We start from the raw sequence: 17,103 nt of genomic DNA on the forward strand, positions 1-17,103 counted from the left end.
GCTTGCTGGCCAGTTGTTAAAGGACCCATCAGATGGGTTATTTCCATAGCGTGGGTTGCCTCCACTGCCACGTCCTCCCCACCTCTCCAGCCTGGGCCAGTGAGACCGGTGCTCAGAGAGGAGGCCTCGCCCCCTTGCTGCCCCCACCTCTGCTCACGGGCACGACTGCGGCAGAGCAGACGTGCACGTCCCTGGCAGGACCGTCTCCTGTGGGGTTCCGCAGCGCTGCAGCCCCCCGCCCCAGCACCCCCAAACCTCTGCTTCTGCTTTCCAGGCGACGGGCGCTACTCTCTACTGGGCCAGCCACTGCAGTACAATCTCTCCATCTGTCCTCCTCCTCTGCTGCCCAGCCAGTCCAACTACAGCGCGCACCAGGTAGGGGGACTGCGGCCGCCAGCCCAGAGGCAGACTGGGGTCCCCCACCACCGCCAGTGTTCCTCCTGGCCCCCGACTTCGCATGGCAGCGTTGCCATTGCCGGGGCTGGAGAGCTGGAGGAGTGGGGGGGGCTCGTGAATGGTCTTCCCTGTTCGGATTCGAGGGCTCTTTGGGGGACGCAGAGATTGGGGGGGCTCCCAAAGAGGAAGCTGCTCCCTCAGCGCTTTAATACAATCCCTATGGGTCTGTCTGCGGCACTAGCCCACCCTCGGTGCCGGGGCTCGCTGGCCTGGCGTCGCCGATGCTGTAGCCAGAATTGGACAGGGGAAGCCAGACCTGAGTCCCAAGGTGGAAAACAGGAGATGTTTGTCATTGCCTGTGGTTTTTCCACAAAAAACGCTGGTTTTGTCAAACTCAAAACATGGAAAAAGTCCTGCACACCACCCACAGTTAACCTGTGGAACTCATTGCCAGAGGACGTTGTGAAGGCCAAGAGTATAAGTGGGTTCAAAGTTCGTGGCGGACAGGTCCATCAGCAGCTGTTAGCCAAGATGGTCAGGGATGGAAGCCCAGGCTCTGTCCCCCCAAGCCTCTGACGGCCAGAAGCTGGGACTGGACGCCAGGGGATGGATCACTCAGTAATTGTCCTGTTCTGTTCAATCTCGGAAGCATCTGGCATTTGGATTTGGAAAAGGAACAAGCTTTGAAACTGCAGAATTTCCCACCTACCTGTGAAAAAGCCCAACAACCCCCCCCCCCCCTTCAGACTCCAGCCACTGGGGTCCCAGCCACATTTGTCCCTCAGAAAGAAGCAAAATGTGGGGGGTGAGCCCCCGTTTCCACTCCCTCAGGCCAGGTGAGTGAGTCCCAAAGAGCCAGCACCCCCTGGAGCGTGGTCCTTTGCAGACCGAGGCCCTGGCCGGTGCCGAGGGACGCTCGGGCTCCACCGGGACGCGCCACGCGCTGCAGGATCGGGGCCCTAGCCCAGTGCCCGCAGCCCGTCTCTGAGGATGCTGACAGCAGTTCCCATGTAAACGTCACTCTGCCCCCAGCCTTGCCCAAGCCGGACGTCAGCACCGAGATGGAGACGGGCACAGGGAGCAAGCTGCAGGCTGGAAACGGCCCTTGCCTGTCCCAGGCACCTGGACGCCCTGAGCTCGGCTGCACTGGGGGCTGGGCTAACCCTTGCGCTCTGGGCGGGCGGGCACGCTGGCCAAGGGGCTCCCAGTCGCTCTTCTGAACTGGCAGCTTCTCCGGGTGACTGTTTTCACTCTTCCAGGGCCAGACAGGGATGAAACACGGAAACCGGGGCAAGAGACAGGCCCTCAAGTCAGCGTCCACCGACCTCGGCACAAGCGACGTAGGCAAGTGACCTCGGGGGCTGCTCATGCCCACCCGCGCCTGGCAAACACCCTGGCCAGACCAGTCTCCCGGGTGCCTCCCTCGCCAGTCACCTGCCGAGGGCGCAGTTTGAGCCCTTGTCACTGGGCAGCAGGGACGGATCCTGGACGGGACCCGCAGGGGACTAGAGAGGAGAGACCCCTGGTCCTCGGAAGTGCTGCCCGCAAGCCCCCTTGGAGAGTGTGCGCGCTGGCAGCAGAGAGGGCACCAGGCCTCCCCCACTGCCCCTCTCTGCCCCCCACAGGCCCAGCGGCTGGAGGAGACGCACACACTGCGCTGTGAGGGGGGGCTGGGAGCCAGGACTCCTGGGTTCTGTTCCCAGCTCGGGGAGGGGAGGGGAGTCTAGTGGTTAGAGCAGAGCTTGGTGTCCAGACTTGTGGGCTGTTCCTGTGGCTGACTCGCTGGGAGATCTCTGCCTGTTTCCCCACCTCGATAACAGCGGGGTGACGCCGCCCGCTGCCCTCGGGCTGGGAGGGTTAGTTCGCGTTTGTGAAGTGCTTTGAGATCCCCCAGCTGAAGCTGCTCAGTGGTTTGATGGTTCTCTCCAAACGCCCTGGCAGAGGGCGCTCAGCTGCCCCTCCAGGGGAGCACAATCAGCACTTGCTAATTGGGGACAGGCTGCAAGGCAATGTCCTTCCATGGGGCTCAGGGGAGGCTTAAAATCCCCCCTCCCCTCCCCTCCCCGGTTAAACAGCTGCAGCAGTGCCTAGCAGGCGTGTTAAAATGAGCCCCCCTCGGGCAGTGGAAATAGAGCAGGGAGGGGCCGGGGGATCTGTTACACGCTGGTTTAATATTAGCACAGAATTCGGTCTGCCGGGACCTGCCGCTCACCCCCGCCTGGCTCCCGGAGCCCGAGCCGCGGCCGCGACACACTCTGTGCCCTGACAGCTGAAGCGCATGGGCAGCTCGGCCTGCAGGCGCGGCCAGGGCACCACCCAGCTCTGCCCCCCGCTTGGGGCTGGCACAGGTGGATGCGGTTCAGTTCTGGGCCAGGTCAGAAATTAACCACGGCCCCTGGCCATCGGCTGCCCCTGTCCTCCCCCAGGAGCTGGGTTTGCCCAGAGTTTGGAGGGGCCAGTGTCTGGGACTGGCCCTGCTGCCCGGAAAGGCCCCCGTGCTAAAGCCAGGTGCCCCCCAAGGAGCCCTGAGCACTCGGCCCCCCTCAGCCCTCCCCACCCGCGTCCCCAAGTCTGGCTCCAGGGTGGAACATTCGCCCCGAAGTGACAGCTTCCTGCGCCGGGGGCCCCGGGGGCTGAGCGAGGGGAGGCAAACAGGCTCTGCAGGGCTGCATGGGACCGTGCATTGCCCCACCCGCCGCAGGGAGAAAGGGGGTGCCCTGGGGCATGAACTGCAGGGACTTCCCAGCTCCCACCTCTGGGATTCAAGCAGGGACCGCTCCCCTCCCAGAGAACCCAGGCATCCTGGCTCCCAGCCCCCCGCGCTAACCTCTAGACCCTACTCCCCTCCCAAAGCCGGGGAGAGAACCCAGGAGTCCTGGCTCCCAGCCCCCTGTGGCTGGTTCCCAGCCGCTGACCTGGCCTTGTCTCCTCGCAGTGCTGGGCCGGGTGCTGGAGGTGACGGACCTGCCCGAGGGCATCACGCGCACGGAGGCCGACAAGCTCTTCACCCAGCTCGCCATGGCCGGGGCCAAAATCCAGTGGCTGAAGGAGACTCAGGGGCGGCGCGGGGCCGGGGGCGGCGCAGGCGACAACCACGGGCCGGCGGAGAACGGTCGGCACCCGGACCTCGCTGCCTTATACACCGTGGTGGCCGTGTTCCCCAGCCCGCTGGCCGCCCAGAACGCCTCGCTGCGCCTCAACAACTCACTCAGCCGCTTCCGGCTGCGCGGGGCCAGGAAGAGCTACCACCTGCGGGTGCTGGAGCGGGCCAGCTCCCAGTAGGGCCCCCCCGGCGCCCCCCCGCCCGCGCTCGGCCTCTATTTATATGGACACAATGAAGAGACGAGAAATTGATCATTATTATTTTTTTTTGGAGTGGAAGAACATTTCCCCCCCTCCCCCCGGTAACGCGCCCCCCACTGCCCCCCCCGGACACGTGTCTCGTTTCGTCCCGCGTCGTGCCGCGGCGGGCGCCGCGTTCAGTTGCACATGCAGGTGTTGGCTGGGTCTGGTCACTGTACAGTCTATTTAATCCGGGGGGGCGGGGGGGTTGGTTTTGTTTTTAAATATAAAAAAAAATCGTCCGTCACTTTAAAGCTGCTTCCGGTTTCTGTGCCCAGCGCGAGGGGTTAACGCGAGACGCGGCCCCCGTGTCTCTGGGACCGCCCCCTCTTCTCCCCCCTCTTTCCCCCCCCCCCCGCTGCCCCCTCTGGGACTGCCCTCTCTTCCCCTCCTGCTACCCCCTCTGGGACCGCCCCCTCTTCCCCCTCCCCATCAGGGAGTGCCCCCCCGCTGCCCCCTCCTCCCCTCTCAGGGACCGCCCCCTCTTCTCCCCCCCCCCCCCCCCTGCCCCCTCTTCCCCTCTCAGGGACCGCCCCCTCTTACCCCCTCGCCCTCAGGGAGCGCCACCTCTTCCCCCCCCCGCTGCCCCTCTTCCCCCTCCACCTCAGGGAGTGCCCCTCCGCTGCCCCCTCCTCCACCCTCAGGGACCGCCACCTCTTCTCCTCTTCTCCCCCCCCCCCTGTCCCTCTACCCTCTTCCCTCCTCAGGGAGCGCCGCCTCTTCTCTCCGCCCCCCGCTCCTCCCTGCTTCGCCCCCTCTTCCTCCCCCCACGGTACCTCTCCAGGAACTTCCTCTCTTGACCCCTCCTGGGGTGGCACCAGCGGGGGAGGGGTGCTCACAGTGGGATGTGCCCCTCCCCACCCCCCCACTCAGCAGCAGGGCTAGGGAGCAGGCCTAGACGCCTAGTAGGGTAGGGCCGAGCTCCCCCCCACACACACACACACAATTGGGACAGGCAATGAGGGTCCCTGAGGCAGGGGCCAGCCCCCCAGCTCTTCGCTGCCCCCCTCCAGCCCGTTCCCAGGCAGCAGGGGGCAGTCTGGTGGCCCCAGAGAGGATCAAAGGGAGGGAGGGCTCCCCACTGAGCCCCATAGCCGGGGCAGGCAGGGCCACATCCCTGCCCAAACTGGAGCCTCCAGGAACTGGCACCAACGGAGCAGAGCCCCTACCCGCAGCATCGGCCTGGTGGCACTGAGCCGTGCCCCTCGGGGGTGGGGGGGCTGATCCCGGGCCCTGCACCCCAGTGGTGCGGGAACCTGGCCAAGCCTCGTGGCCCATGGGCTGCTGCTACCGGCCCGGCCCGGCAACGCTCACCATGGGAGAGGAGCGAGGCCCGGGTCCGGCGTCAGCCTGCAGCGCTCCAGCCTCCCGGGGGTCGGGCCAGCCCCCGTGGCCACGGGCAGAACGCAGCAGCCGAGAGGTAAGAGCCGGCAGGTGGGGGATTCTCATACCAGCCTGGGCTGTGCCATCGGGGGCACCATGAGCAGGAGGGGGGTGTCCCTGGGAGGGGCCATGCGCACGGGGGGGTCAAGGGGTGTCCCGGGCCAGCTTCTGTGCCCAGATCCCAGCAATGGGGGGCTGGAAGGGGCCCCAGGGAGGTCACCGAGCCCAGCCCCCAGTGCGGAGGCAGGACCCAATAACCCTGGAGCAGCCCGGCCAGGGGTTTGTCCAACCTGCCCCCCAAAAACTCCAACGCTGGGGATGCCACAACCTCCCCGGGAACCTCCCTGCCTGGGGCCTTCAGCCGATAGCTCCTGGTCCCCCCGAGTGGGTGGAGGAGTCGGGCGAAGGCCTGGCCATGGGGCCTGGAGCCTGCTGCAGAGGACACGGGGCGTTCGCCTCATGCAGGGGGGCACAGCCCCCCACGTGGTGTGTTTCCGCAGGAAGGGACAGGGTGGGAGCCCTCCGGGGACGGGGCCTGTGATGGCAGCTCAAGGGGGGGAAGCTGGTGGGGGGGCAGGAAAAGGGGCCTTGAAAGGGGGGTGCAAACGGCCCCCTGAGAACTGCCCCTGCCAGGGCCTCCCCAGCTGGCATCCGAGCGGCTCGGGGCATGCCCCGCGTGCACTGCATTATGGGTACTGTCTGCAGCCCAGGGAACAGAACACAAGCTGGAGCAGCCCTGAGGTTGCTCTGACTTTGGGCCGGGCAGGGCCCCCCAACTAGAAGGACACAGAAGTGACCTTGCCCTGTCCCAGCCTGGTGACCGAGCCTCAGGCCCTGTATGGGGGGCTCACCCACCAATACCTTGCTCCTCCGCTGGGTCTCCCTGTTCCCCGGTGGCCGTGGCTTGGTGCATCCCGCGGGGACGCAGGAACCAAACACCTGCAGCCCAAGTGCCTGGCCCACCTGTGCCCGCGTCCATTGGTGCCCCAGGCCCGCTCGTGTGCAGGCTCCAATTTCTCGGCGTCAGCTTCCCACATGGTGCTCAGCTGTTCGCTCCCCTCTCGCCCTGTCACTCCGTCCCCGGCCGGCCGCGAGCGCCCCTTTGCAGCCAGGCCCGGGGGTCGGCGCCGGCCAGACCGAGGCGGGGCGCTGAGCTTCTCCTGGGGAGCATTTACCCAGCTGCGAGGGACCCTGAAACTCAGAGGTGAGTCTCTCCCCCCGCCCCCGCCCCGGCTCGCTGTGCACCTGTCTCAGACACCCCCTTCCCTTCCGGACTGGGGCAGGGGGGCCGGCTAGCGAAGCGCCCCTGGCCCCCGCTATTGCGCGTTACTTGCTGCGGTGACCTGCCCCGGCTGTAACACCCACCCCTGGACAGACACACGTCCCTGTTGTAACACACCCCTGTGACACACACACACACACACCACTGCGACACACACACGCGCAACAGACACACACACACACACACACACACACCCGTGACACACACACCCTGCAACAGACACACACACACACACACACTCCGCGACAGACACACGTCCCTGCTGTAACACACCCCTGCAACACACACGCGCACGCAACAGACACACACATGCCTGCGACACACACACACACGACACACACCCACAAACACACCCCCACGACAGACGCACACACACACCCTGCAAGAGAGACACACACGTCCCTGCTGTAACACGCGTGTGCAACACACACACACACACACACACGACAGACACCATGCAGACACACCCCTGCAAGTGTGGGGAGCCAGGGCTCGTATGATGCCGGGAACTTAAAATAGCGTCTGGGCCGGACATGTGGGGAGCTGCGGGGGTGGCACCGCTGAGCACAGCAGAAAGGGGGCAAGCGGTAGGTCCTGCGGTCGGGCGGCCTGGGGCGGTCTCCTCTCCTTGCCGTGACACCAGCTGGGGCTGTGTAAATCCCCAGGCAGGCCGTTCAGCTGTCACCGTGGGCAGGACCGTGGGCCTCCTCTGCCCATGGCTCCCCTGTGCTGGGTCCCAGCGGGCGCTTGCTGTGGGGCAGAGATGGGCACCGAGCTGGCTCATCCCGCGGTGCCATCAATTGGCTGCGGGTTAGCGGGTGTTGCCAGGGGAGCCCCGTGACGTCTCTGCTCCCCCTTGCAGCATGACGGAGAAGGAGGCGCTGGCGCCACCAGCCTCGCCCGCGCCAGGGGGGAAGCCAGCGAGCAGGGTAAGTGCTGCCAGAGGATTGGGCTTGGGAGTGCTGAAGAGAGGTTCCCCCCACCAGTGCTCCCTGCCCCTCTTAGGGGGGCTCCTTCCCAGGGCACATCCTGCCTCCAGCCCCCCTGCCCACCAGGCTGCCGGTCGGGGGGACAGGGGTCCCCGTGTCTCAGCAGCTGGGACCCTCCAGTCCCGGGGATGTCATGAGTTGGGGGTGTTGGTGGGGATGTGCCATGATGCCAGCGTGCCCCCCACCTCTCCGTGCCCAGGTCTCCCTGGCCGGCACGCTCAGCCTGTTACACCAACGCTACGGGAACCCTGCCCACACTCCTGCACCGAGCGAGGGACAGGGGGCCAGGACTCCTGGGTTCTATCCTGGCTCTGCCACTGACTCCCTGGGGGACCCTGGGGCAAGCCACCGTTTCCCTCCCATGCCTCAGTTTCCCCCAGGGAGGGGCGTCGGTGTCTCTGAGGTGCCCAGTGTCTCCCCGCCCCCCAGCTCCGGGCGCTGAAGCAGCTGTTTCTGCGGAGGCCCAAGGAGGAGCCGCCAGCGGATCCGCAGCCCAACGGGGAGCTGGTCAGCCCCACGGGGGGGCCTCTCTACTACTTCTACGAGGAGGAGGAGGAGGAGGAAGAGGAGCCCGAGCCGCCCCCCGAGCCCCAGAAGCCCGTCAACGACAAGCCCCACAAGTTCAAGGATCAGTACTTCAAAAAGCCCAAGTTCTGTGATGTCTGCGCCCGCATGATTGTCCGTGAGTGGGGGGCCCGGGAGGGAGGGGGCAGGGGGTCTGGTTTGCACTGGGGGGAGGGGTTGGGCCGAGGGGGCAGGGGAGCCTGGGGGGGATAGGGGTGGGAGGTCCTGGGGGAAAGGGGGAGGGGGGCATGGCTGCGGCAGGGGCACTGAGGGGGGCATGGCTGGGGAGAGGGGAGGGAGTTGGGGGGCACAGGCGAGGAGGAGGGAGGGGTATTTAGGCCAGAGAGGCAGGGGACAATGGGCCAAGGGGACACACCATGCTGTGGGGGGCCAGTGACCTACGCAGAGGCAGCACGCTGGGACTCAGCTCCCCCCCACCCCCTCGTGGCACTGTGGCCAGTCCCCAGGGACGGTAACAGGGCCCCTGCGGCCCGGCTCAGTGGGGCACATGGGGGCCGAAGGGGCCCGACAGACGCCCCCTCCCCAAGGAGACATCCATTCCCAGGGGCTCTGTGAAGCCAGTCACGGGGGGGGGGGCAAACCTACTGCCCCCTGTGCCAGCCCTGATCCCTGCTGGGGGGTCCCCGTCCACCCCCCTGCCCCCACTCCCTGGGCTGTGACCCCTGGGGGGCCAGGGTCTCTAGCCGAGCTGGTTCCGTGGCTGGGACGGTTAATCGACTCGTCTTTGCCTCCCCCCCACCCCCACAGTCAACAACAAATTCGGCCTGAGATGCAAGAACTGCAAAACCAGCATCCACCACCACTGCCAGTCCTACGTGGAGATGCAGCGCTGCTTCGGCAAGATCGTGAGTCCGGCACGGCCCCCTCCCCTGCCCACGGCCAGCTCCCCACTGGCACCAGTGGGGAAACTGAGGCACAGGGAGGGGAAGTGACTCACTGAGGTCCCACAGGTTTAGAGGGTAGAGCTGGGGTAGAACCCAGGAGTCCTGGCTCCCAGCATCTACTCCCCTCCCCTCCCCTACTGACCCCTCCCCTCCAGCAGCCAGGGATAGAACCCAGGAGTCCTGGCTCCCAGCATCCACTCCCCTCTCCCACTGACCCCTCCCCTTCAACAGCCAGGGATAGAACCCAGGAGTTCTGGCTCCCAGACCCCCGCTAACATCTAGACCCCACTCCTCTCCAGAGCTGGGGATAGAACCCAGGAGTCCTGGCTCCCAGTCCCCTGCTCTAACCACTAGCCCTCCCCCCAGAGCTGGGCTAGAACCCAGGCATCCTGGCTGTGCAGGCATCTGTCCTGCAGCTGTAACCCCCCCCCGTTCTCTCTCTCGCTCTCAGCCCCCCGGGTTCCGCCGGGCGTACAGCTCCCCCCTCTACAGCAACCAGCAATACGCCTGCGTCAAGGAGCTGCTCTGTAAGTACCAGCCCCTCCCCTGTGGGGGGCCACAGACCCTCCCCTGCCCCATGAGTGGAACAGCCGCGCCCCACCCTCCCGGAACTCACCACCCCCCTGTGGTGTCTCTGACTCAGCGGCAGCCAATCGCAGCGACCCCGTGTTCGAGACCCTCCGGACGGGCGTCGTCATGGCCAACAAGGAGCGGAAGAAAGGGCAGGACGATAAGAAGAATGTGAGCTGGAGGGAGGGTCCCTGGGGGGCCATGCTGGCGGGGGAAGGGGGTCCCCGGGGTGGGCGCTGGTGGGGGAAGGGGGTCCCCGGGGTGGGCGCTGGTGCGGGGAGGCAGTGCCCCAAAGCCGAGGCCTGTGGGGGGCTGCTGGTGCAGGGGGCGATGCCAGGCTGCCCTGACATGGGGCACTCTGACAAGGGACCAGAATCTCTCTGCTGCGCCTGGCGACAGGGTCTCGGGCACCCGCCTGCGGGCAGGGAGGTGAGGATCTGCGCCCCAAATGTTATGGCAGCCACAGGCGTTGCTGCAGCCACACGCAGCGCGGGGTTCCCGGGCTCCCACTCAACCCCAGCGCCCTGTGCCCTGCTACCCACAATCCCCTGGGGCCCTGCCCAGCCCCAGTGCCCCGTTCCCCACAATTCCCTGGGGCCCTGCCCAGCCCCAACCCCCTGTTCCCGTTACCCACAATCCCCTGGGGCCCTGCCCAGCCCCAGCGCCCCATTCCCCGTTACCCACAATCCCCTGGGGCCCTGCCCAGTCCCCCATTCCCTGCTACCCACAATCCCCTAGGGCCCTGCCCAACCCCAGCGCCCCATTCCCCGTTACCCACAATCCCCTGGGGCCCTGCCCAGTCCCCCGTTCCCTTCTACCCACAATCCCCTAGGGCCCTGCCCAGCCCCAGCGCCCCATTCCCCGTTACCCACAATCCCCAGGGGCCCTGTCCAGTCCCCCGTTCCCTGCTACCCACAATCCCCAGGGGCCCAGCCCCCCGTTCCCTGCTACCCACAATCCCCTGGGGCCCGACCCCAGCCCCCTGTTCTGTTACCCACATTCCCGCAGGCCCCGGCCCGCGCCCCCCTCTAATCTGCCTCCCCTTCTCTTTGCCAGCCCTTGGCCGCCATGATGGACGAGGAGCCGGAGCCTGGGAAGCACGAAGTGGGCAAACTCGAGGCAGGTGCGAGCCTGGGGGGCTGGCGGGGGCTGGCCCAGCTCTGTGCCCCATGGTGCCAGGCAGGGCATCCAGCCCAGGTGTTTTCCTGCCACCCCCTCACCTGCCCTGGGGTCTCCGCAGCGGGCTGGAGCTTGGGGGTATTGCCCGGGCCCTGGGTGCTTGGGAGGGGGGGCATCTGTTAACTTGGCACATGAAACTGTACCCCCCTTTCTCCTCTTCCTTCCTGTGCTCCCAGGCAACCCAGAAGGGGACAAGAAGGCAGAGAAAAGCACTCCCGACGACAAGGTACCCCTCTGTATCCCCCTGCACCCCACAGCCCTGCACCTTCTCCCCCTAGGGTTACAGCCCCCCGACAAGGTACCCCCCACGTACCCCCTGCACCCCACTGCTCTGCACCCCCTCCCCCTGGTGTTACAGTCCCCCAACAAGGTACCCCTCTGCACCTCACTGCCCTGCACCCTCTCCCCCTGGGGTTACAGCCCCCCGACAAGGTACCCCCTCCTGTACCCCCCTGCACTCCACTGCCCTGCACCCCCTCCCCCTTTGGTCTCAGCTCCCCAACAAGGTACCCCCCTGCACTCCACTGCCCTGCACCCCCTCCCCCTTTGGTCTCAGCTTCCCAACAAGGTACCCCCCTTGCACCTCACTGCCTCTGCACCCCTACTCCTGGGGTTACAGCCCCCTGACCAGGTACCCCCTTTCTGTACCTCCCTGTCCCCCACTGCCCTGCACCCCCTCCCCCTGGGGTGTCAGCCCCCTGACAAGGTACCTCCTCCTGTACCCCACTCTCCCCTGCACTCCACTGCCCCTGCACCTCTACTCCTGGGATCACAGCCCCCTGACAAGGTACCCCCCCCTTTGCACCTCACTGCCTCTGCAGCCCCTCCCCCTTTGGTCTCAGCTCCCCAACAAGGTACCCCCCTGCACCCCTACTCCTGGGGTCACAACCCCCTGACCAGGTACCCCCCTCCTGTACCCGGCTCCCCCAGCGCCCCTCACCGCCCCGGTCACAGCGCCCCTACTGACAAGTCCCCTCCCCCATGGGCGGTGCTGGGCTGTAGCCGAGCTGTAGGCTGGGAGGAGGCCGTGGGGCACAGCTGGGGCAGGGCCTGGCAGCCAGATGGTGCCCATGGTCCCTGCCCCTCGTGCCGCAGCTCTGATCCCGTTCTCCCTGCCCCCCCAGAACAAGAAGCCCCAGCCCGGCTTCCTGCAAACTCATTACTTCGTGGCGCTTTATCGCTTCAAAGCCCTGGAGAAGGACGATCTGGATTTCCAGTGAGTTCGGGGGGCGAGCGCCCCGGACACTAGCCCCGAGGGATGAAATTGTCCTAGGAGGCGTGTTGGGGTTTCTGTGAGCGTCGGTTGCAGGGTCTGTCTCCGGCTCCGCCGGTTGGCGTCCGCATTATGCAGCTCAGCTGCTCCCCGGGCACAGAACTTGGGAGCCTGGCTTCCAAACACCACTGGCTTCAGACAGACGAAGAAATGCCAGGGGTGGGGGTCGTTCTGGGCCGTCAGCTCCTGAGCTGTTTGCACACGCTCAAGTCCCGTCTTCATGCCTGCCCGGGCCACAGCTAGAAACGGCCTCCCTTTACCAGACGAGATCTCCCCTAATCACAGGACTCTGGGAGCTGGAGCTTTCCAAAGCGGCCATGGCCGCACTGCTTACAGCCGGGAGAACTGCAGCTGAGATCAGGGCCACCGCGTGCTGCAGAGAGACCCTGCCCGCAGTGAGATCAGAGCCCCCTGGTGCCGGGCGCTGCACAGACAGACCCTGCCCCGAGCTCTCACTCCAGACACACCAGGGAAGGGGGACTCCCCCAGGTTCATAGGCGGGGGGTTCGCTCGAGGTCACACAGGGTGTCGGGCCGAGCAGGGGACTGATTCTCTACAGGGGCCCAGCGCAGGCCCCAGGAGGGCACGGAGGAGCGAATGCAGCCGGGACCGGGGAGAGGCTGCATGGTCCAGCTGACAGCACCAGGGCTGTGGCGTTCTCGCCGGGGCTGGGTTGCAGGTGTCCGAGATCCCAGGGCCCCGCAGTGCCAGGGGCTGGACAGACAGAAGGACAGGCCCTGCCCTGCACCACTTAGTCCGAGTCCTTTCCCTTGCAGCCCGGGGGAGAAGATCACGGTGGTGGATGACTCCAACGAGGAGTGGTGGCGGGTAAGGAGGGGTCCCCCCAGTCGGCCAGGGTGTCGGCAGCAGCGGGGCGCACGGTGGGGGCAGCGCCTGGGGGGCTAGAGCTTAAAGCCAGTGATCATCTTCAGCACTCACGAGGGTGAGAGGCTGTATAGAGCTTCTCCCAGTCCCGACCTGCAGCCCCTGCTAGCCCAGCCCTGGGCTCCCCACCCCCAGCTCTGCCGGTGCCCCTCACTCCCGACCCGCAGCCCCTGCTAGCCCAGCCCTGGGCTCCCCACCCCCAGCTCTGCCGGTGCCCCTCACTCCAGACCCGCAGCCCCTGCTAGCCCAGCCCTGGGCTCCCCACCCCCAGCTCTGCCGGTGCCCCTCACTCCCGACCCGCAGCCCCTGCTAGCCCAGCCCTGGGCTCCCCACCCCCAGCTCTGCCGGTGCCCCTCACTCCAGACCCGCAGCCCGTGCTACCCCAGCCCTGGGCTCCCCACCCCCAGCCCTGCCGGTGCCCCTCACTCCAGACCCGCAGCCCCTGCTAGCCCAGCCCTGAGCTCCCCACCCCCAGCTCTGCCGGTGCCCCTCACTCCAGACCCGCAGCCCCTGCTAGCCCAGCCCTGGGCTCCCCTATGCAAACAGCTTTGTCAAAGTCCACACCCCTCAGTCCCGACCCACAGCTTCACTGTTTCAGCCCAGGCGTGTTGCGGGAGGGGTGGTGTCCTTGCAGGCCGGGCTGCTCCCAGTGACCCCCCCTCCCCCATGTAACTCCTTGCAGGGCAAGATCGGCGAGAAAATCGGCTACTTCCCCCCAAACTTCATCATCCGGGTGCGGGCGGGCGAGCGGGTGCACAAGGTCACCAGGTCCTTTGTGGGCAACAAGGAGATCGGGCAGATCACGCTGAAGAAGGATCAGGTGAGCACAGAGCCAGCTCCCCGCGGGGGGGCGTCACCCCGCCCCCGACACACACCCCCGGCCACCCTGCCCCCGACACCCTGCACCCCCACCCTGCATGAGGCCTGGCCCTGCACCCCTGATCCATCCCTCCCCCCTTCGATTCCCCAGTGGTCCCCACTGCCTCTCTGCCCCCATTCCTCCCCCCCTGCACGGGTGCCCAGCCCTACGTCTCTGCCCCCATGCTCCCTCCGTCTCTCCCGCTCGGCACTGCATCTCAGACCCCAGCCCCACCACTGCCGCACGGGCAGCCGGCTCTGAGTCTGGTTCCCAGCGGCGTCTAACCAGCCCCCGCTCCGGGGCACCCTCCTTCCTTCCCCCCAGATCGTGGTGCAGAAGGGGGAGGAAGTGAACGGCTACGTCAAGGTCTACACCGGCCGCAAGGTGGGGCTCTTCCCTGTCGACTTTCTGGAGGAGATTTGAGCCCGGACCGCCGCCGGCAGTGGTCTTTAGCCAAGGGGCAAGCAGGCCGGGCCTGGAGCCGTGCCTCGGGCCCGAACACGGCCACCGGGGGCAGCTGCCGACGGAGCCCCTCTCCGCGTCGCTGCAGGGAGCGGCTCCTCAGCGGGGACATTGGTGCTGGGATGCCAGCTCGGCCGTGATCCTTGTGCCGCCTTGGCCCGGGACGCGTCGCAGGCTGGGGCAAGCAGCGGATCCCTTGTTCGCTCTCTCTGGAGGATGGAAGTGGGGGGCGGGGCCGAGGGGGGCAGACAGGAGCCCTCCTGGACGCGTTCCTTTGCTGCGACGCCCCGTTGCTGCCTTCGGACACCTCCCGTCCTGCCAGGCTCACCGACGGGCAGAGGCGGGGGGGGGGGGGGGTTGCACTTAGGGCTGGGGTACCTTGAGGTTTCTCCCTTCCCCGGGGTGTGTGTGTGTGTGGGGGGGGAGGTTACCCCGGCTGTTGCTGGGTGTTTGCGATCTTGCTACGTCTTGTCAATATACCCGTGTTTCCCCTCCCGGTTTGTTCTCCCTGGTGACCCACGGCGTGGGGGTGTCGGGGCTGCTGGCCAGGGGCTTGGTTTGAGGGCTGGGGGCGATGCAGGGGAAGTGGCCGGGTGGCTCAGAGGTTTGCATGGGGCACCGCCTGGGGGCACGGGGGGTTGGAATGACGCGTGTGTGGGGGGGGAGAGGGTTTGTTGGCTCCTGCCCCCTGGCATCCGCAGGCCCTGGTGGGCAATGCTGCTATGCAGCCAGCAGGGGGCACTCCCGGCACAGTGATTGGCATTTCTCCGCGGCGCTCGGCTGGGCTCCCCCATTCGAACAGTGCGATGACGTCAATCAAACTCCCGCAGCCTGGCCGCTGGGTGTCCCGTTGTGGCCCAGGGAGGGAGGACTGGGCATCGGGCCGGGGAGGCGGCTGGCTCGGATCTAGCCTCTTCCCGTCCCTGGCTGCTCAGCGTGACCTGAGTTTGCTGGGTCTCAGCTGGGGCCGGTGTGTGGGGTGAGCCAGCCCGGGGAGACCCCGGGCCCTCGATCCGCGGCGAAACCGTCTCCTCTCGTTTTAACCCTTGTCGCCAAGTTCCCGAGCGAGCGTCTCTTGCTGCCAGCGATCGGGGGCCCCAGCGGGGTGGCTCGTGCCCGTAGCCCCGCCCGGGTGCATCCAGCAGAGGGGGCTGCCGTGGGGTTTGTGCACGTTTTAGCGCCGTTCCCACTGCCCGGGGAGATTTCCCGCTGTCTCTTGAGCCTGCTTTCCCGGCCCGCGGCCCCAGCGTCGGCCGCCTGCAGGCCAGGCAGCTCGCAGCCAAGCCCCGGCTGGGCCTCGTCTCCACTAGGGAATCGTGAGCACGTGTTGGCGACGCACATTAGCCAGTGAGCGGGGAGGTGGGGCTTTTGCACGTGAGCTGGGCGCCTGCTGGGAGATCCAGGTGCTGAAGCTGGGATTGTAACTCCTGGGTAGCTGAGAGAGGCAGGTTGGGGCGGGAGAATGGGGCAGAGCCGGCTGGCAGTTCTGGCTCCGCCACAACAATCCCATGCAACCCTGGGCAAGTCACTTAGTCTCTCGTGCCTCGTCCCGTGTCTGGCAGGGGTGGAGAGGATAAATGCAGCAGAGAGTATAAGGGGCTCACACTCTATGGGGATAGGGCTCGGGCTTGATCCTTTATTTGGGCTGGGGGGGCACCCTGACACCCCAGAGCCAAGGGTTCAAATCCCAGCTAGAGCAAGTCAGTTCACTGAAACCATCTGCCACACTGGGGTCCTGCCTGGAGTCAGGAGCGATGGGATTCCTTCCCTGGTTGCGCTTGTTGCTGTGTGCCAGGTTGGGCGCACGCTCCGCCCCAGAGACAGCCGCATTGAAAGGTGGAGTGACTCGGGAAATGGAAACAACCTGCCCAGCGACCCAGGTTGTGGCAGGTGGATTTGGAGCTGGGGGTACCCAACAAGGGCAAAGAGCAGAGATCCTTCCCTTGGGCACCAGGTCTATTTCCAGCAGAAAGAATCCCAGAGGGGCTGATCCAGGTGCCCAGCGTCCTGTCCAGAGTCCACAGCAACCCCGCCGGGGGGGGGGGGGGGCCTGAAACCCCAGTGCCGGGCTGCCTGCAACAGAGCCCAGAACTGGAGCCCAGCCCGGAGGGCGCCATGTATGGGAGCCAGGGGACAGATGCGGCCGCCCCAGGCCTCCGCTCCCCCGCCCTTGAGTTTGTTTGTTGGTCACTGGAAAATTCAGGGCTTGGCTGTGGGGAGGAAGCGGGGGGACGAGCAAACAGGTGCTTCCCTGTAGGGCGTCTGGTCCGGTGCCGAGGTCAGGGCCAGTGCGGGGACAAGGAGCAGAGACCAGCAGCCAGCCCGGCCCAGAGGGGAAGGGCCCAGCCCCCCAATGCAGGGGGCTCTGCAGGGGGGTATCTTCAGAGCCAGCTCCTGGGGCTCGTTGATGGCCTCCCCCCTCCCCGGGAGGCCGTGGGGCAATGCAGGGGCCTGAGGGACGTGTCCCCTCTAAGGCCCCAGCCTGCTGGCCCTGAGCTGACATGGGGTTGCCCCTAGAGCCTGGGCTTCAGAAACTGGGGGGTCGATCTCCCTTCTGGCCACTAGGTGGCACCTGGGCCCTGCCCGTTGCTTTTCCCCATCTGTAACTTGGCAAGTCCAGGTTTGGGGCTGGGCATGGGGCAGGGGCTGAGTGGGGCCGGGGAGGTTGTGTGGGGAGGGCAGCGTTGGGGGGGGCGGGTTCATGGCTCCAAGGGGTGGAGCCTACAGCGAGGGATCCCTGCCCCCCAAGATGAGGGATGTCCAACTAATCCCCGGGGAGATGCCCCCCCCCCCCTCGCCACTTCCTGTCCCAAACTGTGCTGGGGCTGGGTCAAGAGCAGCAGCTCGGCCAATCCCCTGCCTCGGGCCAATGGAGAAACGGCGTCAGCCGCCTTCCCGACCACCTGCCGCAGGGAATATTTCCCCCCCCCCCCCCCCCCGCACGCGGTGTGCTCCCTGTGATTGGACCCTGATTTGGAGGCTGCCCGGGGGGCCCTGCTGACAGCAGCTGTCTG

The 17,103-nt window shown here is 66.5% G+C and overlaps 2 protein-coding genes across 2 annotated transcripts in view; both read left to right on the forward strand.

Moving 5' to 3' along the window:
• R3HDM2 (R3H domain containing 2) overlaps window positions 1-3,735 on the forward strand; it is a 69,808-nt gene extending 66,073 nt beyond the window's left edge. The window contains exons 23-25 of the mRNA XM_065419064.1: window positions 275-375; window positions 1,656-1,740; window positions 3,332-3,735. Of these exons, the coding sequence (XP_065275136.1) occupies window positions 275-375; window positions 1,656-1,740; window positions 3,332-3,678 (533 nt within the window). The 3' untranslated portion in view covers window positions 3,679-3,735. The remainder of the gene's footprint in view (window positions 1-274; window positions 376-1,655; window positions 1,741-3,331) is intronic.
• Window positions 3,736-9,557: 5,822 nt separating this feature from the next.
• On the forward strand, window positions 9,558-14,050 carry STAC3 (SH3 and cysteine rich domain 3). The gene is made up of 7 exons (XM_065419630.1): window positions 9,558-9,602; window positions 10,488-10,554; window positions 10,787-10,836; window positions 11,741-11,826; window positions 12,660-12,711; window positions 13,451-13,588; window positions 13,952-14,050. Exons 1-7 carry the CDS (start codon window positions 9,558-9,560, stop codon window positions 14,048-14,050), a joined length of 537 nt encoding a protein of 178 aa, XP_065275702.1.
• Window positions 14,051-17,103: the final 3,053 nt, after the last annotated feature.

Source organism: Emys orbicularis, chromosome 19, assembly GCF_028017835.1.
Source record: "Emys orbicularis isolate rEmyOrb1 chromosome 19, rEmyOrb1.hap1, whole genome shotgun sequence".
Classification (NCBI taxonomy): Eukaryota; Metazoa; Chordata; order Testudines; family Emydidae; genus Emys; species Emys orbicularis.